The sequence below is a fragment of the Thamnophis sirtalis genome, unplaced genomic scaffold (genome assembly GCF_051295495.1).
Source record: "Thamnophis sirtalis isolate CommonGarterSnake01/CBP01778 unplaced genomic scaffold, rThaSir2_p1.2 scaffold_2, whole genome shotgun sequence".
NCBI lineage: Eukaryota > Metazoa > Chordata > Lepidosauria > Squamata > Natricidae > Thamnophis > Thamnophis sirtalis.
The window spans coordinates 88,148,714-88,171,375 of record NW_028261382.1 but is presented as its reverse complement, the minus strand read 5'-3'; the positions used below and the strand labels follow the sequence as shown (position 1 = coordinate 88,171,375).

Below are 22,662 nucleotides of genomic sequence, written 5' to 3'. Positions count from 1 at the left end.
TCTTTTTACCTCTGTTTCTACCAACGAGTTTATCACATTTTTAGTTTCACTGTCCAAAAATAAACACTGGGAAACCAAGATTTGATGCTCTTCTTTGAATTGTTTGGCTGAATGGAAGGAATACAGAAAAGCAAACGATCCATTTATTTCTCCTTATGATTCCGATGAAGCTAATTTCTTGATTAGCTTTAGTGGGATCAAAGACCCTGCGGCTAAAAGGTACGAAAATGTCAGAGATCCTCCGCCTGTTTTCTTTTGCTCCTCTATTTTAGAGCATTCCAGAAGACACCCATGTTTTCCCGAAAATAAGACCCGGTCTAATACTTTTCCCAGGCTCCAAATTAAGCACTAGGGTTTATTTTTTGGAGCAACACGATTTCAGGGTCAACAGTCCAGCTGGGCATGTGCACAAGGGGCAGCAAGCACATGGGGACCGATGGTCTCTGGCAGCAGCTGCACCCACTGGTCCCTTGGCCGGCACACCCTGGGGCTGTGCGGCCCATGCAGCGCAGGTGTGTTGATTCCCTGTCCAACCGCAGGTCGCAGGCGAGCCGAGAGATGTGAAGATGAGCCTCCCATGGCTGGCCACCAATTCCGGCCCACTGACCCTCGGCTTTCCCACTAGCACACACAGTGCATCTGGATCAACTGCCTCCCTCCCCCCTCCTCCACGCCTCTACCTCTGCCTGCTGCTTGGACAGGTAATCAACTCACCTGCACTGCACGGGCTGTACCACCTCCTATGCTGGCCACCCCCAACCCCCCTTCACTAGGGCTATTTGGGGGGGTAGGGCTTACATTAACTGCACACTTAAAAATCAGGCTAGGGCTTATTTTGGGGGTGGGTCTTGTTTTCAGGGAAACACACTAATATATCAAGGAAAATACAATATTAGCTCCAGGCGTCTTCTGACCCTTTTCCAACTGGCAGGAGGAGGACCTCTGAGATAATCCCATCCGACTCCACACCTCATAAAGCTCAGCGGCGCAAAAAGCCTTTGAACTGAGGGCAGAAATCGAATCTGCAGCTGTAGATATGCAAAGCGCCACCAGCAGCATATGGTTCCTGCATTAAGAGATGCCATAACTCAAGTCTACTTGAAACGCGAGCGAGAATATGTATATATGCAGCTATTTATTTCTTTACACCATCACCCAATAAACCATTTATCAGTCTGTAAAGAGTAACAAGAGTGAGTCATCGAAGCCCTCTGCTACTCAAAGAACTTTCACTGAATGTAAACAGAAGCCCCTTTTATTCTAAGACCGGCATTAGTCCTACAAAGCATGTTGTCTCCGCTTAATCCAATGGGAAATTCACCAAAGAAAACCATCAGATGTTGTTGTGTCTCATTTTCAAATACTGGGACTTCTGGTTGGGCATTAGTTCACATTATGGAAGTAACTCTGGAATTGTCCAGGGTTTGGGAACATGTGCACATGTGTGTATTTGTGTGTGTGTGTGTGTGTATTTCTATGTGTGTTTAGGACTGAATATAGGAAATCTACACAAGATCTGAATTGATTTGATTGATTTGATTTTATTATATTTATATGCCGCCCTTTTCCCCCGAAGGGGACTCAGGGTGGCTCACAATTCAAATCGGGGAAGGGGGATACAGACAGAAAATAAAAGACGAAACATAACAATGCATAATTTAAAAACACACAACAGTCATACCATTCGAGACGGGGGCAACAGCTCTTTAGCCCCAGGCCTGTCGGAACAGCCAAGTTTTAAGGGATTTGCGGAAGGCCTGGAGGGTGGTGAGGGTTCGAATCTCCACGGGGAGTTCGTTCCAGAGGGTCGGAGCAGCCACAGAGAAGGCTCTCCTCCGGGTAGTCGCCAGTCGGCACTGGCCGGCGGATGGAATTCGGAGGAGGCCTAATCTGTGGGATCTAATCGGTCTAGTGGAGGTGATTGGCAGCAGGCGGTCTCTCAAGTACCCAGGTCCAATACCATGAAGGGCTTTATAAGTGACGACTAGCGCCTTGAAGCGTATCCGGAGACCAATAGGCAGCCAGTGCAGCTCGCGGAGGATAGGTGTTATGTGGGTGAACCGAGGTGCACCCACGATCGCTCACGCGGCTGCATTCTGGACAAGCTGAAGTCTCCGAATGCTCTTCAAGGGCTGCCCCATGTAGAGCACGTTGCAGTAGTCCAGTCCCCTCCCCTCTTCACACCCATTTGCAGCTTACATACAGGCAGTCCTCGACGTACGAAAACTGAGCCCAAAACTACTGCTGCTAAGCAAAACATTCGTTAAGTGGATTTTGTCCCATTATACAACCGTTCTCGCTACAGTTATTCAGTGAATTGCTGCAGCTGTTAAGTTAGCAAACACAGCTGTTAAGGGAATCTGGCTTCCCCATTGACTTTGCTTATATGAAGTTTGCAAAAGTTGATTTCATGACCCTGCGACACTGGAAGCGTCATCAATATGAGTCGGTTACCAAGCATCCAAATTTTGATCACGTGACTATAGGGATGCTGAAATGGCCCTAAATGTGAAAAATGCTCATAAAGTCATTTTCAGTGCTGTCATAACTTTGGTCACTAAATGAACTGCTGTAAGTCGAGGACTACCTGCATATCCATTCCCCTGTTAAAATGCTTCTATTCCATCTTCCTCAATTCACACCAGTGGTGGGTTTCAAAAATTGTTCGAACCTACTCTGTGGGTGTTGCCTCCTTTGTGGGAGTGGCTTGCCGCCCATGTGACTGGATGGGAGTGGCTTGCTGTGCATGTGACCGGATATGAAGATGCCGACGACACTTGTCAGAACCACCTTAAATTACCTCACACACAGCACTGGCATGCATAAGAATAGGATGCAAACTTGTTTTTTAAAAGGCATCTTTGGTTTGCGTTAAAACAACTTCAACACACACAATGTTCTGATTGCACCACAAATGCGGTAGTCACCCTTACCTTTCACAGAGGCACTGAGCTTTATAAATATGAGCATGATAGTGTAGAATAATCATATCCAAGGACCAGAGGTGGGTTTCAAAAAAATTTGGAACCTCTTCTGTAGGTGTGGCCTGCTTTCCGGGTCCACTGGTGGAACCTCTTCTAACCGGTTCGGTAGATTTGACGAACCGGTTCTACCGAATAGGTGCGAACTGGTAGGAACCCACCTCTGATTCACACACAACATGCCTTCAAGAATGTGTCCTCATGGCCATCCATTCCCCTCGTCCTCTTAATTTAAAAGCGCATATAAAAATGCACAGACTAAACCAGCGAACCTTGTTCGCCTCGGGTGACAAAAGCACTCGTTATGCCCACCCCTATATTTTAATGTCCCCCCACCAAGCCATGGCCCCTGTGCATGTGCGTGACCCCACCCTTGCTGCCCCGTCTATGCACACACAGCTTTCTTGGAGCCTGGGGAGGGAGAAAACGGCCTCCCCCACTGCCTAGAGACCCTCCAGAGGCCGGAAACAGACCGTTTTTCTGACTTCTGGTGGGCCCGGTAGGTCCGTTTTTCGCCCTCCCCAGGCTCCAGAGGCTTTCTAGGAGTCTGGGGAGGACCACTACCCCCAACATGCAAAGTAGAAGTTTGGAAACGTACTTCCGGTTTGCACCGTCTGCCATTTTTCCTGTAGGGAAGCCTCCGGAGGGTGAAAAACAGCCAAAAATCAAGGCTGAAAATCAGAGGCCAGCGAGCACATGCGCTCTGGAGCTGACAGGGCGTCTCACATGCCCTCAGAAATGGCTCCGCGTGCCATAGGTTCGCCATTCTAGGACTAAACCCTCTGCGCCATCACTCCCCACATGTTTCGGAGGGGCCAGTGGGACTGGTCCGAGAGTGGAAGGCTAATGATAGGCTTTGGCTCCTTTTGATCCCCCTGGACTAATTGCTGGGGTGCTGTGCTGAAAAAGGAAGCTGGAATTCAAGTCAAGTCCAAACAGCACTTCTAATTTAGTGTCTGAAAAACACAAAACTTTCATCTTCCTGGTTTGTAATGTCTCTACTTCAAAGCAACACAAGCAACCAAAAAGAAAACAAAAACTGGGGGCCTGCTCCAAGTATATTGTTTGATATATTCTTTCCAGGTGGGCTGTGCCATAGTAATCCCAGATCTGGGCAAAATAACCCCCTGGGAATCGTCTCCGCTGGATCAGAATAACAATCTGTTAAGTGGAGCCAACTGCATCCTATTTTATTCACCGTACGGATGAAACGTAAACCCTTCTGCTCACCACCCTCTGCAGACAGGTTGATGGCTGATATTTTGTGGTTGATTTTAACAGAATAACAGAGTTGGAAGGGGTCTGGGGGCCTTCTGTGGACCCGGAATATGCTGGCACTGTAAACCGCTTAGAGAGGGCTGTAAAAACACAGTGAAGCAGTCAATAAGTCTAAGGGCCATTGCTATTCTTACTCTAGTCCAAACCTCTGCTCAACCCTGTACCATTTCAGACAAATGGCGATCCAGCCTCTTTTTAAAAGCCTCCAGGGATGGAGCAACCACAACTTCTGAAAGCACGCTACTCCAATGGTTTATTTAAGAGCCGAGGTGGCACAGTGGTTAAATGCAACACTGCAGGCTACTTCAGCTGACTGCAGTTCAGCAGTTCAGCTGTTCAAATCCCACCAGGCTCAAGGTTGACTCAGCCTTCCATCCTTCCGAGGTGGGTGAAATGAGGACCCAGATGGTTGTTGGGGGCAATATGCTGACTCTGTAAACCGCTTAGAGAGGGCTGAAAGCCCTATGAAGCGGTATATAAGCCTAACTGCTATTGCTAACTGCTATTGCTATTGTTCTCACTGGGAGGAAAAGTCGGTTCCAGCACAAATCCGCGAAGCCCTTATCCACGGAGACATAAGCGCAAAGACTAATTCGCGCTGTTCTAAGCGCTAAGGAAAAACGCGATCCTACCGCGATGACATAATCGTGGAGGGCAAAATCGTGCATTCCCAAGCACTCAGTACCCTAAACCTAACCCTAAACCTAACCCTAAAACAAACCCCTAAACCTAATCCTAACGCTTACCTTAATTGAAGTCGGCTTTCTGCCGCGGCGCCGTTTTAAAGCGCCCTTCTGTTGCCACGCTGTTGTCGCGGCAGTGATGACGCGCGGTGATGACGTCGCGGCTTTATCGCCGCGATTTTATCACCGCGATTTTGACCAGCGCGGTTTTGTCATGCCACGGGAAAAGTCTCCTTAGTTCTAGGTTGCTTCTCTCTTCGGCTAGTTTCCCACCATTGCTCCTTGTCTTCCCTTCTGGTGTTTGGGAAAATACCCGGAACTTCATTTACAACCATCTCTCTACCTCATATCGTAAGTCAGGTTTTTTTTTGTCAAGGGTGTAAGAGTTGCTTGGTTCTATATTATCCTCAGAGCCAGTTTCATCTAGTGGCTAAGGCATCAAGCTAGAAAATGGGAGACTCTGAGTTCAAGTCCCACCTTAGGTATGAAAGGCTGTTGGGGAGACTTTGGGCTAGTCACTCTCAGGCTAACCCACCTCATAGGATTGTTGAAGTTGTGGGGGAAATATGTTGGATACATTCACTGCAGTGGTAAGTTGCAGGCAGTACGCTGATGTTCGCTTAACAACCGGACGGGCTGCTTTACGACTGCCGCCTTCACTTAATGATCACTGCAAAACAGGTCGTAAAATTGGATCTGTCACGTGACCAACCCCATTTTACAACCATCATAACCCTATGGCCAGCTCCATTATGGCCATAACATCAAGGGCTGCCTATATTTAGTTCACCCTAGCACAGCTGAACTAAGCGACTAAGTAAATTTGTACTTTGCATTTCGACCTCCGCCTGCTGATTCTGTAGCTATTGTTTTACATTAATCATTTAGGTTCTGAACAAGTAGAGGTTGGCCCTTAGAATCTGAATCAGGCTGATACTCAGGATTTAGAGTAAAATACACGGCAGGGGGAATAACATAGCACTGGCTTGCCATTCAGATGCAACATGGTACAGTTACGTTTCAAAGTTTTGTTATCCAAGAGAGCCACCTTGTGGAAATCACATCTTCCTGGTAGTCCAAGAAAAAGCAAGAAGAACACAAGTGCTAGTGCAAATGTTTTCTTACGCTGTGAGAGAAGAGAGCAGAATCGGCAGGTAAGTGTGTCACCCTTTTTTCTTCTGATGACTTACGAACGGCATGGAAAATCTGCGTCTGTCTTACGTTTTTGCCAGGGTTTGGGGCTCATCGGCCACAAAGACAGGAAACTTTCACTCAAGATGATCCCCATGAAATACAAAGCTGCCCCCACGCTTTTAAACACTAAACCGTCTAAAACAGGGGTCTCCAGCCTTGTCAACTTTGAGCCTGGGGGACTTCAACTCCCAGAATTCCCCAGCCTTGGAGACCCCAGATCTAAAAGATATTGACAAGACGACGCAAGGTTGCCTGTTGGAATGATTCCATCCTGAAAGAAAAAAAACCTTGAAAACCTTAGCAGGTCTTCAACCCACGACACAAAATTTCACCTTGCATTTTACTGTACTGGATTTTTTTTAAAAAAAATTGATAGGGTGAAAAGAGCTATTCGGTGTCTTGGAGATGAACTCTATTGCAGGCATGGCAAACTCTAGCAGGACAGAGAAACTTGAGACATGCTGGAAGACACCGGAGCAGAATGTGCTGAGATACAAGGGAGAAATGATTCAGTAAGGATATAATTCCCACCACAGTTGAGTGGGAAGCATCCCTTGACTCTGGATTTGAATTTGAATCCTACAAGTCTGAAACTGTGTTTCTCCTCTGTTCCCTTTACAGTATCAGAAACTAGGGAAGGGCCTTTTTTGAGACACTTGCCATGCTCACATACCTGCTGTAGGCTCAGCTACTGCTTATCTGTCTCTTTCCCTGACTTTGTCTGTTCCCCGTCTCCCAAGAGACAAACCTTGGGGTACAAATAAAAGTCATTATTCCCAATAAAGTCTTAAGGCGCATGACGCAGACACTTAAGGATGCTGTCTAAGGAAACTTACTTGACCTCCTCACACTGCGACAGGTTGTACAATCCAATCCTTTGAGGAACCACAAAACAAGATGCATGGACTTCACTAAGGGGCTATTACTTTCAGAAGCCATAATGTGCATTGTTTAGGGTTATAGCCACAATGATGGCGAATTTAGATGTAGCAAACACAACTTATGATGTTTCCTTGGCATGTTTTATTGCTTAACATACTTTGCAGGCCCAATTGTAGTCTATGGGTAGTCCTCGATTTATTACCTATTTCTTTAGCAACCATTCGAAGTTACGATGGACCATCATAAGAGCATTTCTACAACTAGTACAGAAAGTTTTTGAAAGAGACCAAAAGGGGCGGGTGGGTCACATATGGTTTATGGGACAGCTTCCCACAGATATCAACCGAGCTTCCTTTGATGGCCACTCACCATTTAATTCTGGAGGAAGAAAGAGGCGGTAAGTGCTATAGATGTCATTGGACATCTGGAGCTGAAGCCCAGTGTGCTTCTTTAGGAGTTCAGTGATGTTCTCTTCCTGGAAGGGAATCTTCTCAAGGATCACAACAGCATCTGCCTTATCCCCAGAAGCACCATTCACCTAAAGAAAGAAGAACATTAATAGTTCTCTGCAACACCAAAGTCATTCCCTGATGCCAGCCACCACTAGCAGATGTGCTTGGAAGCACACAAGCAAGATGCAAAAAGTCAAAGATCATTAGATAGATAGATAGATAGATAGATAGATAGATAGATAGATAGATAGATAGATAGATAGACAGACAGACAGACAGACAGACAGACATAGACATGATAGATAGATAGATAGATATAGATATATAGATAGAGAGATAGAGAGATAGATAGAAAGATATAGATTAGATAGATAGATAGATAGATAGATAGATAGATAGATAGATAGATAGATAGGTAGGTAGGTAGGTAGGTAGGTAGGTAGGTAGGTAGGTAGGTAGATAGGTAGATAGGTAGATAGGTAGATAGGTAGATAGGTAGATAGATAGATAGATAGATAGATAGATAGATAGATAGATAGATAGATAGATAGATAGATAGATAGATAGATAGATAGATAGATAGATAGATAGATAGATAGATAGATATAGGTAGATATATAGAGAGAAAGATAAAGATAGATAGATAGATAGATAGATAGATAGATAGGTAGGTAGGTAGGTAGGTAGGTAGGTAGGTAGGTAGGTAGGTAGGTAGGTAGGTAGGTAGATAGATAGATATAGAGAAAGATATAGATAGATAGATAGATAGATAGATAGATAGATAGATAGATAGATAGATAGATAGATAGATAGATAGATAGATAGAGCGAGCATTTAAATTTTGATACATTGGTACAGATAATCACGTATGCATCAGTCAAGCTGTAAACCCTAAAACCTTGAATGTGAACACACTGGTCTGCGTAGAAGTAAATTGGCAAACCATGTACAAGTAATGAAATATGCAAATTAAACATTTATCAAACATACTGGCTTATAAGTATCAGGGAGCTACCAAGATTGACAGAACATTTAGATATTAAGGGGAGAGGAGAAGCAGCTCAGAGTAATAAGATACAGGAGGAGGATTTGGGTCTGCACAAGGCACTAATAAGAATTTACTGTACTTTATCATAGTCAGTCTCCTGGTAAGATGATTAGTGTAGAAAAAAATGTATGCCATGATTAACCTTGTGATACACTGAACCGGGATGAGGGATGGTGGAACGATTCATCTGTATCTACTGTACTAAACCTGACCTTGGCTGTTCCACCAGGAAGCATATTACCTGCTTTTGGTGGTGCTTTGTAACTCTAGTTTATCGATCCTTCCTCTCTTTAATAGCTTTACTCACCCGCACTTTGAATTTGACCTTGAATCTAATCCACCTTCCTTTTTTTAAAAAAAAAATCACTCCTCTCAAATTTAGACTCTTTTTTAAAATGATAGAGATGCGAGTAATTTCCTGACACTTCACTGCATGCCTTGGTTATCTCCGGGTGGATTTACAGAGGACAATAAAAGTATTAATCCAGCTGTATCCCCTGCACTCCGGAGAATCTGCCTTTGAAACACAATATAGTTGTAAATGGCGAATTAAAAGAGTACTTGCAATTTTTCCGGTTCGTATAGGCCCTTGAGTGACAAGTCCATCCATTTTATTTACAGCATTCAAGTTAACTGCTAGTTTGCAATTCAATTTCGCTTTAAACACTAAACATGAAAAACTGATCTCCTGGCCGAAAGCAATAGATATGCTAATAAGAAAAATAATCTAAATCTTGAGATACGTAGGTAATGCTTTTGTTAGGTGAAATAATAGCAATCTGGGCACTCGGCTACACAGTTTTATCCAACTCCATGACCTGTTTATTTCTCATTGTCAAACCTGTGGACTAGTTCTCATCTAGGACATCTCCATTGCTAAAACCCATTGCATTTTATTTGTTTTCGGCTCAGCACACAATCCACTATAGTTTCTTAAGCTTTATTCAACAAACAATGGTTGAATAGGTTATTGTGTGATATAAACCCATGTATTCTCCTAGGGATTGAACAATAACTTCAGAAGCAGTAGAAAATTTATTCCCAGGCCATTATCAGTGGATTCTTCCCAATATATAGCCTGGATATTCTGGAATATATTTTGTCAAAATATTTTTTCTGCTTTGTAATTGGAATCTGAATAGCACAAAGGCCTGGGGGGGGGGGGGGGACAAAGAAAGAAAACATAGGTAAATAAATGTTGCTAACCCATCAGCTGAGGCTAGAGCACAAAATATTTTCTTTCTTTCCACATGTTACAGCAAATGGCAGCCTCTAGGTCAGGGGTCTCCAACCTTGGCAACTTTAAGACTTGTGGGCTTCAACTCCCTGAAGCTGGCTGAGGAATTTGGGGAGTTGAAATCCACAAGTCTTAAAGTTGCCAAGGTTGGAGAGCCCTGCTTTAGGTGACCTTGGCTGTTCTTGCAAAAGTTCAGCAAGGTCGGATATGCCCAGTGCTTGCATGGAAGACTACAAAAAAAAAAACAAAAAAACCCACTAGAATATATGCTATATTGGAACGCTTAGAAAAACACCGGAGGAATGTAACAGTAATGCATTTCTGTCTTGTTGCCACGAAAATGGAAAGACCATATCCGCATCATTACCAGAAGATCAGCTTGAGGGAGCTTTTATTATAACTAACCCAAGTTCTTCCCCATCTTTGCCTGGTACTTCTCAATCTCTTCCATCTTTACTCATTGGCAGTGTTTCCCAACCTTAGCAATTTTAAGGCTTGTGGACCTCAACTTCTAGAATTCCCTAGCCAGAATGGGGAATTCTGGAAGCTGAAGTTTCTTGAAGTTGCCAAGTTTAAGACCCACGAGTGTAGACTAAGGTTGCCAAAAAAAAAAAAAAAAGCCTCACTGTGGCTGAAACATTGCTCCAACCAAAAACCAGTCTCCTTTGTGCCTCTTTTAAGCTACATATTTCTGAGTTGTGCAATTATATTATATTATAGTATTGTATTGTATTATATATTTGTTATGTGGTGGGATTCAAATTTTCTTTACTACCAGTTCTGTGGGCGTGGCTTGGTGGGCGTGGTGTGGCTTGGTGGGTGTGGCAGGAGAAAGATACTATAAAATCTCCATTCCCTCCCCACTCCAGGGGAAGGTTACTGCAAAATCCCCATTTCCTCTGAATCAATTGGGACTCGGGAGGCAGAGAATAGATGGCAGTGAGAGGTGGTATCTACCGGTTCTCCAAACTACTCAAAATTTCTGTTACTGGTTCTCCAGAACTGGTGAGAACCTGCTGAATACCACCTCTGATTACATGTTATGTTGTTTTATTGTGTTATGTTATGTGTTATATGTTATGTTAGTTATGTTATGTTGTTATAATTATGTCATAATTATATTAATTGTGTTGTATTATATTTTAATTACATATCATATATTATATATTCTTATGAATATGGCAAATCAATTGAAAACATAAAATATATAAAATATATGTTTTGTATATTTTTGATAAATTAAAACACTATGCAGAAAGCTGAAAGACCAGACAGTCGGAGGCTCTGTTCCCCAGGAGTCTGTTCTGAAGCCTATGGACATTTTTGTTTTGTGCAGTCTTCCCACATCAGCCCAACTTGGGAGAAGAAACACCTCCTGATGTTTCTTTCACACACTTTAGCAAACTAACCGGGGATCCCCCAAAATTGGGGAAGTACAAAAAAAAAAAAATCCCGCACACAACCACCTCTGCACTCAATGAAAGAGACCAGCCCCTTCCCTTCTCTTCCCTCTCTTCTCAACTGTCTTCATTCCTTTTAACTTTTCTTTTATTCCTTTTATTTCTTCCCCCTTCTTAACTGTCTTCATTCCTTTTAACTTTTCTTTTATTCCTTTTATTTCTTCCCCCTTCTTAACTGTCTTCATTCCTTTTAACTTTTCTTTTATTCCTTTTATTTCTTCCCCCTCTCCTCAACTGTCTTCATTCCTTATAACTTCTTTATTTATTTTATTTTTCCCCCTCTTCTCAACTGTCTTCATTCCTTTTAACTTTTCTTTTATTCCTTTCATTTCTTCCCCCTCTTCTCAACTGTCTTCATTCCTTTTAACTTTTGTAATATGTGTTTTTTTTAAATGTTGTACACCACCCTGAGTCCTTTGGGAGAAGGGCGTCATATAAATCCAATAAACAAACAACAAACTTATCCTCATTTCTTCAGTCTATTTTTCTCCAGTCACAGCAAGCAAGCTGACTCTTCCATTCCTTTTTCCCTAAGAGAGCGGTCTTTAAACTTGGCAACTTTAAGATTTGTGGACTTCAACTCCCAGAATTCTCCAGCCAGCTATGCTGACTAGAGAATTCTGGGAATTGAAGTCCACAAGTCTTAAAGTTGCCACGTTTGGGGACCCCTGCCCTAAGAAGAGGAGCTTTGAGATGCCTTGGACCCTAAATCCCATCACCCCCTCCCCCGTCTACTACATTCATTAGGGGGTGATGGGAACTGTAGTTCTAGCACACCTTGCCGCAGGGAGCGAGACGCGGGAAGGACATGTGTGCGATGACGTCACACGCTCTCCGCGCGTCATCGCTTATGCAAATCGTGACGTTCCCTTCTCAAAGGGGCGGCGAGTGACACGCCGCCGGCTAGCCCCGCCCCTGTCCTCTTATTGGCCGCCAGTTAACAATTCCAAAACCCGAGAACCAATAATTCCCCTACCCGCCCATGGAGGAAGATCGTCTTCTCCCGCGCAGATTCCCTGAGCACTTTCATCACAGAGAGTTCGGCCAAAGGGAAGTTGCCGGGGGCCGGCTCTTCATTTTGAGACGCGGCGGATCCGTTCTCTCCCTCTTTCTCCTCACATTTTCTCTTCAGAGCGGGAGACTCGGCCATCTCTGTAGCATTAAAAACTACCGCGCAGGCGCATCTGGATTAGCGCCAAGCGCGCACCAGTGACGTTTCGGCGGCTCCCTCTACCGGCCGGAGGACGCTATTAATTAGGAGCTGTTTGGAGAAACTATCACAAGGACCCTTGCGCATGCGTACATTCGCAAAGCTTAAGACTGAATATAGACACAAGAAAATTAGAGTAGTCGCGCAATAGTTTTGGACTACGACTTCATGGTTCCTTCAACTTCCAGCATAGACCTCTGTACTAGATCAGGGGTCTCTAACTTTGGCAACTTTAAGAGTTGTGGACTTCAACTCCCAGAATTCTAGGTGTTTGAAGTCTACAACTCTTAGTTAAAGTGAGGAATTCTGGGAGTTGAAGTCCACAAGTCTTAAAGTAACCAAGGTTGGAGACCCCTGGTGTAGATGACACCCCAAAACAGAGAAATAATGAAAATTAGCATGGTTATGCACTAGCTTCTATACAGAGAGAGTTTCAAAACTGTCCCAAATTCTTTACTCAATATATACACCTACCTTTCTATAAAAAGGGATATTGAATTGGTTCATGGATACATAACAGGCATTTAAAAAGGAGGCCTATAAGAAACTTGGTGTATTTGTCAAAAAGAGACACCTAAATAAAAGGGCGATAGAAAAAAATGAATCGGGCTTCCCTTTGGCAGGGAGTTCCAAAGTTTATTGAAGCAGCAAAGACCCTGTTCATCTTACAATCCTATGCTTTCTACTGGCCATTTGTCCTCTAATACAAAAACAGAATATATTCCACACTGCATGGGCCATTATAAGTCATAACTAGCATGCCAAACATTGCAGGTAAACCCAACTACATTCCAAATGCAATTCAGATTTACATCATGGGAAAATGCACCCGCAATTTGGAATGAAATCTCAGACATTCCTTTTGTTTCAAATTACCCAAACCATTCCTAGAAGGATCATTGGCTAATGTTGTATTTTCAGTGACAGTTCAAGGTAATACTAACCTTGGATGACACAGGATTAAATTAAACTCCCACAGTATAAGGACTGAATTTTTAAATCAGAGGTTAGTTCATATTCGCCGAATAAACTACATAATTAGCATAGTTAGAGCCGAGGTGGCGCAGTGGTTAGAGTGCAGTACTGCAGGCCACTTCAGCTGACTGCTAAGCTGCAGTTCGGCGGTTCAAATCTCACCGGCTCAAGGTTGACTCAGCCTTCCATCCTTCCGAGGTGGGTAAAATGAGGACCCGGATTGTTGTTGGGGGCAATATGCTGACTCTGTAAACTGCTTAGAGAGGGCTGAAAGCCCTATGAAGCAGTATATAAGTCTAACTGCTATTGCTATTAGCAGACTTTGCAGAGAACCAAAACAAGGCTGGATTCACACCTTTAAACCAAAACTAACAAGTATTTCGGCTTAGTACAATATGCAAATTTAGCCACATACATTTTCTGCAAATCACACAAATGTGGAAACAAAACCGGACAGCAGCCCTTTCACCCGACAGGCAGCTCACTGGGGTGTAAATGGTGGGGTCTGAATTCTCTCAAATCAATAATTATGTACTGCCAAGCACGATAAAGCCCATCATGGCTACAAACTCAAGGCAGTATCATGCTGTTTTTGTTTTTGTTTTAAACATGGTTAATACTGCCATTTTATTAAAGCTATAATACAGGAAGTCCTCATCGTACAACCACAATTGAGCTCAAAATTTATATTGCTAAGCGAGACATTTGTTAAATGGGTTTTGTCCCATTTTACAACCTGTCTTGCCACAGCAATTTCAACCAAACTTGGTACACAGATAGTTTATTCTGTAAGACACCCCTAAAACCCCTTGGGGTGTTTGTTCTGTTAAGATGCAGCCTGTTGTGCCTTACAATGACTTCTACTGTACAGCGCAAGTGAATCACTGCAGTTGTTAAATCAGTAACACAGTTCTTAAGTGAATCTGGATTCCCCGTTGACTTTGTTTGTCGCAAAAGGCCATCGCAGGACCCCAGGATACTGCAACCATCATAAATTCGAACCAGTTGCCAACTGTCTGTACTTTGGCCATGTGACTATGGGGATGCTGCTAATCGTCACGTGAAAAATGGTTACAACTCCCTTTTTTCAGTGATGTTGTTAACTATGAATGGTCCCTAAATAAACCGTTATAAATTGAGGATTACCTGTATTTAGATATAATTTGGACACCTGTGTATAAAGCCCCAGATGTTGCAGAAACCTTTTTGTAGCTGTCAGCCATCCAATGCAATGATGCTCACAGGTCTAGAATTCACTGTGGCTGATGTTCAGGAAGAACTTTATACAACCACAATTTGGATTGCTAAGCAGGATGGTTATTAAGCGAGTCACGGCCAATTTGATGACCTTTTTTTTTTTGCCAGAGTCAAGCAAATCCTTTCAGCTGTTAATCATCAAGCAAATCCAGTCCGCACTCGCACCTGACTTTTGCTGGTTGGAAGCCTGCTGGGAAAGTCACAAATGGCCATCCCATGATCTTGGGATGCTACGATTCTTATAATAAATACATGCTGGTTGCCAAGCATCCGAATTTACGTTCAACCTACGATGATGCTTATGGTCACATATAAGCATCATTGCATATGACCATGAGGATGCTACAATGGTGTTAAGTGCAAGGACCAAGTCATAGAGCCAAGGTGGCGCAGTGGTTAAATGCAGCACTGCAGGCTACTTCAGCTGACTGCAGTTCTGCAGTTCGGCTGTTCAAATCTCACCGGCTCAGGGTTGACTCAGCCTTCCATCCTTCCGCGGTGGGTAAAATGAGGATCCAGATTGTTGGGGGCAATATGCTGACTCTGTAAACCGCTTAGAGAGGGCTGAAAGCCCTATGAAGCGGTATATAAGTCTAACTGCTATTGCTATTGCTATAAGTCACTTTTTCAGTGCAGTTGTAACTTTGAACAATTGCTAAACAAATGGTTGTAAGTTGAGGACTATCAAGAAGCTAGCAATAGGTTTGGAGGAACCGAATACAAAAAAAAAAAAGGAGGAGTAGGAAAACTCTTATGGGTGGAAGAAAACTGGAAACCAGCTGAATGTGACTAAAAGAACAAAGCCGCAGCATATTGGCCAACTGTTAAGACTGCAGAGAAAGCCCAAAATTGATGGCAAGGAAAGGAAGTGGGACATTACAGAGAAAGGCATGACCAGCTGACCCATGAACACAACCACTTGTATCTTCTTGTTACAAATTAGTGTTCTACTGTCCGCCAAATCTCACAAGAATCGTTAGTATAATGATGGAATTTAGCTCTGCGAAACAGTTCCTCGGTTCCGAGAAAGTAAAAACTCTGAAACTCAAAACAGTTCCGCCTTGACCTTAATCCTGTTGTGTCCTTAAAAGGGGGCATTTTGGAAGGATTTTAACCGTCTTTCATAATAGTTGCATTCCTGGAATCCCTGCAGCCCTTGTTTCTCGGCCGGGTCTGTTTCCGAGGGCAAACAAGATGATTAAAGCATCCCGCATCTCCAAAATAAAGCTAATCAGTCAAATACGGAGAGTTAAATCGCAGCATGAAATGGAATCTGCCTTCAAATCAAGCCAACCTCAGTGAGAGAGGATAACTTCACCATAAAGGCTTCTTCTCCAAGTCCCAAGACTTTCCTTTTGACCTTCCTTTAACCAAGTATATTTTTTTTTCATTTAAAAAAAGTGGATTTAGTCTTTGCTTCTTGTGTTTTGACAAAAGTCCAGGAGATCTAAAAGAGAAGAGAAATAAGAAAGTGGTCAGGAGCTTTGAATCCAATGAAGAGGGTCACTAATTATAACTATACCATGGTCCCTTCGGCTGCCATTTATTTATTGGTTAAATTACAATTGAGTTTGCACAATTTGTTCAGCCAAAACCAATCTCGTTTTTATGCAAAACCAATCTCGTTTTTATCTTCCCAATTCCTTGTTGACTGGCAGCATCTCCCTAACTTTCAGGCTTCCCAAATAAGTCAAACTGTCCCATTACATGCAATGTTCCCTCTAATTTTTTTTCAGTGTGGGCGGAAAAGTATAGTGTTTGAGCGGCACATTTTCATGCCTGAGCACCTGAATTTTTTTCACAGATGTCACCCAAGACCATTCTAGTTTAAACTTCCAGCTGCACTTTTTCTTTGTAACAACATTTACTCCAGCTTTACGTTTTGACATCAACACTGACTGATGATGTACCTATAGAGTTAGGGTTTATCAATTATTACAATTATCTTTTCAAATTCATTTTGGATTAAATAAAAAAGAGCTTTGAAATGAATATATAAATGGCACTTAATACCACTAATATTAAAATAGTAAATGTTTGATATACTTCATTTTAATGAATTTCACTTGATATACTTCATTTTAATGAGTTAACATTCCATTGCAAAAGTTGTCTATACACTGTATGCTTCTGTGAATATATTATATGCAATTTGCTATTTTAAATGAGTAAAATTATTAAAATCACCATAATTAAAGTCTCATTCACATCTAAGAGTTTTCTTCCATCGTTAATTTGTAAACTCAAGGATTTATTGCCTGCATGTTCAACAATGCTTGTTGATTGTTTAAAAATTTGTGGGAATTTGCTCCTTTCTGTACAGAGGCTTTCAGTAACCTACTACTACTGCAAAACTAATTTCTAAACTGCATACTACTTGCAAATATAAATAGATTGTTAAAATGGCTCTACCATAACCAAATAAGAGAAAACACCTTCCTTTTGTTTATAAAGTAGTGATTTTAGTTTGCTCTATGGAAGTCACTATTTTAAACTGACAGATAGGAAGTTTAATTAGATTAAAAGCAAAAATATTCTCAATGACTTTGAAAATCCCAATGAGTTATCAAATATAGGTACTCCTTCATTACAACGTGGGACTGGAATTTTTATTACTCAGCAATGTGGTCACAAAGCTGATGTGTGTCATGACTCATGTGACCGGGCTCTCTCGCCTCTTTCCAACTCCGAGGGCATCAATCATGTTAGCCAAGGGATCTGCAATTTACATGCTCTGAGCTTGCTTGTTGATTTAAGCAGAGTTGTAAGCGGAGGAGTACCTGTATCTTGAAGGTGATTGCTACTTCCCCCCCCCCCCGATTTCCATGCGTGCCTACACACCTTCACAGGTTCTCCCAAGTGGCCCCTTGGGAAAAGGAATTGCCCACCCCTGTTCTAAAGACAAGTTTCTCACTTACAACGCAGTATCGTCTCTTTGATCTGTCGGAAACTGTTCTCCTGGAGCACCACGCTGATGTAGTAAATGCATCGGAGTTCCCTGGGGTAGTCGGTGCGGTCTATATCCTTCAGCACAGGAATGGTACGCCCGTTCGCCATGGGCGCCTCGGTCAAGGCATGGTGCATCTGGTAGCAACACCAAGGATCCTTAAGGAAGTTGGGTGTGATCAACAGCACCCAACAGTGGCTGTTCTGGACAGCGTTGCACAGCTCCGTCACAACAGCCCCGCCTGGAACAGCGTCCCGCAGCTGAAGAAAGCAACGGAAATGCTCGGGCTGGCTCTCCAAGTAGGCCACCAGCGCTTCCACAAACTCAAGGTCCCCCTCGCTGTGGCAAATGCAGACATCGTATAACTTGCTCCATCGGGCACTATCGGAATGGCTTACAATCCGGGCGATGGAGCAGCCCAGTTTGGGGCTGCCGGTCAAGCTGCGAGGAAGTGTGCTGGGACTTCTCTGCACGGGAGGTGAAGGGGAGGAAAGAGGACACCCAGGGGTACCATTTGAGGCACCCGGCCTCTTCCTGGGTTTCTGCAGCAACGTTTTGAACCAACCTGCACAAATCAGAAATAGGTTTTGAGGAAGTCAGCTCCTGAAGCTTTTTTAACCCAGGGGTGTCAAACTCAAGGCCATATCCGGCCCACAGGGTGCTTAAATCTGGCCCACGGGGCCACTCCATAAACAGAGAAAGATCGGCCTGCGGTGCTTCTGCCAGCAAAAGCAGAGTTCACGAGGGCCACAGGGAGCCCTCCGGAGCTCCGATTTCACTGGCAAGGAGATTGTGGCATGCGAAACAGTGCTCAGGAACCCATTTTTCGCTGGCAGGCTGCTCGAGCCACCATAGGCACCCCCGGCACAAGTGACGTTGAGCTGGCCATGTCCACCATGGCCTCGCCCACACCAGACCCAAGAGGTCAAACACAACCCTGATGCATCCCCTCAATGAAATCAAGTTTGACACCCCTGCTTTAACCAAAGGTACCGTCTTCTTTTTTACATTAGTTTTGTACAAAACAATCTTTAATCTTAAAAAAGAAACTTATTAAAAAAAATTAAACTGACAAGCTAAGAATGCAAACTAAGAAGAAAAAGAAAGCTATTTACCATATTTTTCAGAGTATAAAACTCACCTTTCCCCCCCCCCCAAAGAGGGGTGAAAATCTGTGTGCATCTTATACACTGAATACAGCATTTTGGCCTCCCGAAACCCTGCCCCTTTCGCAAAAACGGACGTGCAGAGGGTTTGGGAGGTCTGCAAAGTCTCTTGGGGCTGGAGAGGGCAAAAACGAGCAAAAAACGGCCCGTTTTTCGCTCGTTTTTGCCCGCCACTGGAGCACTTTGCAGGCCTCTCAAACTCTCTGCATGCCCTGTTTTTCACAAAAACCGAGGTGTGCAGAGGGTTTGGGAGGCCTGCAGAGTGTAAAACCTTTTTTTTTCAGTTTACCGCTTCAAAATCTTGGTGCGTCTTATACTCTGGTGCATCTTATACACTGAAAAATACGTTATATATTATTCTTATCAACAGTCACCAATGAATTCACTCCTGTAACACAAGCGGTATAAGATATGATTGAAAGTTTTGAAGTAATCTCTACCGTACAGGTAGACCTTGACTTACAATCATTTGACAATTGTGATTCTTCGGAACCGGGTCCAATCGGAAACATATGTCTTTGGTTAATTATTATCACTTGTCTATCTGCACTGAGCTCCATTTCTTGTAACTTAGCGTATTTCCACTTCTCCATGCAAAAGCTAAAATTTCAAAAGTTCAGCAGACTGACATGATTAGCCTGAACAATAGTTTCTCAATGCAGGTAGTTTTCAACTTACAACAGCTCAACTTCATTTAGTAACCGCTCAAAGTTACAACAGCACTGAAAAAAGTGACTTACAAACATGTTTCACACTTACGACTGTTGTAGCATCCCCATGGTCACATGATCAAAATTCATGTGCTCGGCCACTGACTCATATTTACGACGGTTGCCGTATACTGGGGTTATGCGATCCCCTTTTGCGACCTTCCAACAAGCAAAAGTCAGTGGGGGAGCCAGATCCATTTAACAACTGTATCAGAGGTGGGTTCCTACCAGTTCGCACCTATTCGGTAGAACCGGTTCGTCAAATCTACCGAACCGGTTAGAAGAGGTTCCACCAGTGGACCCGGAAAGCAGGCCACACCTACAGAAGAGGTTCCAAAAGTTTTTGAAACTCACCACTGCCACACACACACACACAGACAGACAGACAGACAGACAAAGAGAGAAGAGAGAAAGAGAAAGAAAGGAAGAAATAAATAAAGAAAAAAGAAAGAAAAAGTGAGAGATGAAAGAAAAAAAGAAAAAAGGAACAGAGAGATAAAGGGATGGAAAGAGAGAGAGAAAGAGAAAGAAAGACAGAAAGACAGAAAGGAAGGAAGGAAGAAAGAAAGAAAGAAAGAAAGAAAGAAAGAAAGAAAGAAAGAAAGAAAGAAAAGAAAGAAAACACATTCCCATCAGGTCACATGGCCGGCAAGCCACTCCCACAAAGGAGGCCACACCCACAGAGAAGGTTCCAATTTTTTTTGAAACCCACCACTGAACTGTATTTACTAATTTATCTGCTGTGATTCACTTAATAACTGTGGTAAGAAAAGTCATAAAATGGGGCAAAACCCTCTTAGCAAATGTCTCCCTTGGCAACCGAAATTTTGAGCTCAATTATGGCTGCAATACAACCTGTATTGTTTTCCCGAACTTTCCTTCTGCTCCTTCCGTGATCACAGTCACCCTTTTTAAGTTTATATATTGCTCAATAATTGCTCAACCAATTCGCCCTGGTATTTTCTAGATAAATCAAGATGCCGAACAAACGCCACTCTTCCCCGAAAGAATCAGTGGCTGAATGACCATTGTTAAGTTGCAGCCCAAGATATCTTGAAAGTTGGCCGGCTGCACAACGCGGATCAAGTTTCTTTTCTCGGAACCAAAAAGGGAGCTGCTTTCACACATTCCTGGAGCAGGTGGAAGGAGGAGTTAGGGTGGAGAAGTGTGCAACGCACATGCACACTGGCGCTTCCTTACCTGCCATCTCCATCAGCAAGTTCTCAACTGTGAAGGATCCACAAGCTGCCTTCCACGGGAGAAGATCGCCGCGCTTGTCCCACGCATCACACTGGAACCCAACTCGGCTCAGCTCTACTCCTGCCTCTGGGTCCCGTCACCTAGTCTGAATTTCGACCGGAAAGAGAGCAAAACAGGAGGATCAGATCCAGGAGTTAAAAAAAGCCACCCAGAAGCGAATACGGTACGGTGAAAGAGAGAGGCAGGGACACCCAAAAACATCTGTCCAAAAGCTGCTTTTCTCGCGTTAGATAAAATGGACGAGGGGAGAATGAAAACGGAAGAACTTGCAGAAGTGGCCCAGGCGACTTTGGTTCGATTAGGGACAAAACGGTTAAGAGTGAAATGAAAGACTGAAAACTTTGTTGGCGGGGAAGGGACAAAAACGAACCGCCTCTCTCGATCTCTTGACTCCAAAGGCTCAATATGAGAAGGGAATCAGTAGCAGTAGTAGCAGTAGCAGTTAGACTTATATACCGCTTCATAGGGCTTTCAGCCCTCTCTAAGCGGTTTACAGAGTCAGCGTATTGCCCCCAACAACAATCCGGGTCCTCATTTCACCCACCTCGGAAGGATGGAAGGCTGAGTCAACCTTGAGCCGGTGAGATCTGAACCGCTGAACTGCAGATAACAGTCAGCTGAAGTGGCCTGTAGTACTGCACTCTAACCACTGCGCCACCTCGGCTCTTATCAGAGGAAAATCGCCCCGAAAGGGGGAAGAGACGAGGGTTCAAACGTTTGCAACTTAAAAGATCGGGAGCCGCTTCTGTTTCCTCCCCCCCTCCCCCCACTTCGAGCTCTTCCTACTTTCCTTTTCTGGTCTTTGAAGTTTAGCTTTTGATTAGATCCATTTTCAACTCCAAAAGGAAGAAAAAAAAAGAGGGGGGGGGAAGCTTCCCGGAACCAAGGACACCCGAGCCGAGCAAGGCGCGTCGCGCGGAGCAAACCGGGCACCGGCGCGCCCCGGCGGGCACCCTCACCCACCTGCTCCCCGGCGCCAGGACTGACCGCTGGAACCCCTTTCCCTTTCTTCCGCGACGAAAGCACGAGCGGGCGGGCGGCCGAGTCATGCCTGCCCTCCGAAGCAACCGAGCCGCTCGCCAACTTCCCCCTTGGCTTCTCCTGCCAGGGCGCGACGCCTCCTCTCCACGCCCAGCGCGCATCCAAAGCTGCGCGAGGGCTGCCAGGGGGCAGATTCTCGCCCAGCCCGCCTGCCAGACGGGGGAACCTCCCTCGCCTCCGCCCTTGAGCGCTTCCCGCAGTCGCTGCCCTTTCGTTCCCTTCGCCTTCGCCGGCGACCCTCTGCCAAGGCGTCCCCTTCCTTCCCGAGACGCCCAGTTTCTAAGAGTCGCGCACTGGGCTTCAACCGGGATCCGTTCAGTCGGGGCTGCTGGGTGGCTAGATTCGGGCTAGATGCCCCTTTGAGTTATTGCCCGAATCCAACGCGCTGCACCCCAAGGCAACTTCGGGGTTTCATTTAGGGTCACGGGAAGGAGCAGCAGCTGCACCCACGCGGGGCAAATGCCACCCTTCTCCGATTTCAGGGGTGGGTTTTTTGTGTGTGTTTTATTGAATTATAAAGTATTGTAACATCGAAATGCAAAAATACATAGAAAAGCAGTGGGGGAAGAGAAGTGTGGAAAAATAAGAAAAGGCAGCATTGTTTGTTTGTTTGTTTATTATATTTACATGCCGCCCTTCCCCCCCCCCAAGGGGACTCAGGGCGGCTCACAACTCAAACTAGGGAAGGGGGATACAGACAAAGATTAAAAACGACACATAACAATGCATTTAGGGTCACACGACTTCCGACTCTCTGAGTTTCAGTAAAATAAGGCATTAACATCAAATCACAGCCTTTTGCTTTTCCATAATATGAACAAGCCATTTCTATAAAGATCTATCAGTCCAATCGTAAAACCCAAAGTCAGAGTTTCATTCTT

The 22,662-nt window shown here is 44.1% G+C and overlaps 2 protein-coding genes across 2 annotated transcripts in view; both read right to left on the bottom strand.

Moving 5' to 3' along the window:
* Positions 1-12,398, bottom strand: part of DCPS (decapping enzyme, scavenger) — a 60,635-nt gene extending 48,237 nt beyond the window's left edge. The window contains exons 1-2 of the mRNA XM_087706340.1: positions 12,192-12,398; positions 7,388-7,556 (exon numbers count right to left, since the gene is read on the bottom strand). Of these exons, the coding sequence (XP_087562466.1) occupies positions 7,388-7,556; positions 12,192-12,365 (343 nt within the window). The 5' untranslated portion in view covers positions 12,366-12,398. The remainder of the gene's footprint in view (positions 1-7,387; positions 7,557-12,191) is intronic.
* A 629-nt stretch (positions 12,399-13,027) lies between these two features.
* On the bottom strand, positions 13,028-20,822 carry TIRAP (TIR domain containing adaptor protein). The gene is made up of 3 exons (XM_087706341.1): positions 20,681-20,822; positions 17,576-18,169; positions 13,028-16,104 (listed from the first exon to the last, which is right to left on the bottom strand). The coding sequence occupies exons 1-3, from the start codon at positions 20,691-20,693 to the stop codon at positions 16,064-16,066; spliced, it is 648 nt and encodes a 215-aa protein (XP_087562467.1). The 5' UTR covers positions 20,694-20,822; the 3' UTR covers positions 13,028-16,063.
* Between the last annotated feature and the right edge of the window lie 1,840 nt (positions 20,823-22,662).

Coding starts and splice junctions, on each gene's coding strand:
- TIRAP (XM_087706341.1), bottom strand. Junction 16,105..17,575: donor CAAAGAGACGATACTGCGTT/GTAAGTGAGAAA, acceptor CTTCTCTTTTAG/ATCTCCTGGACTTTTGTCAA.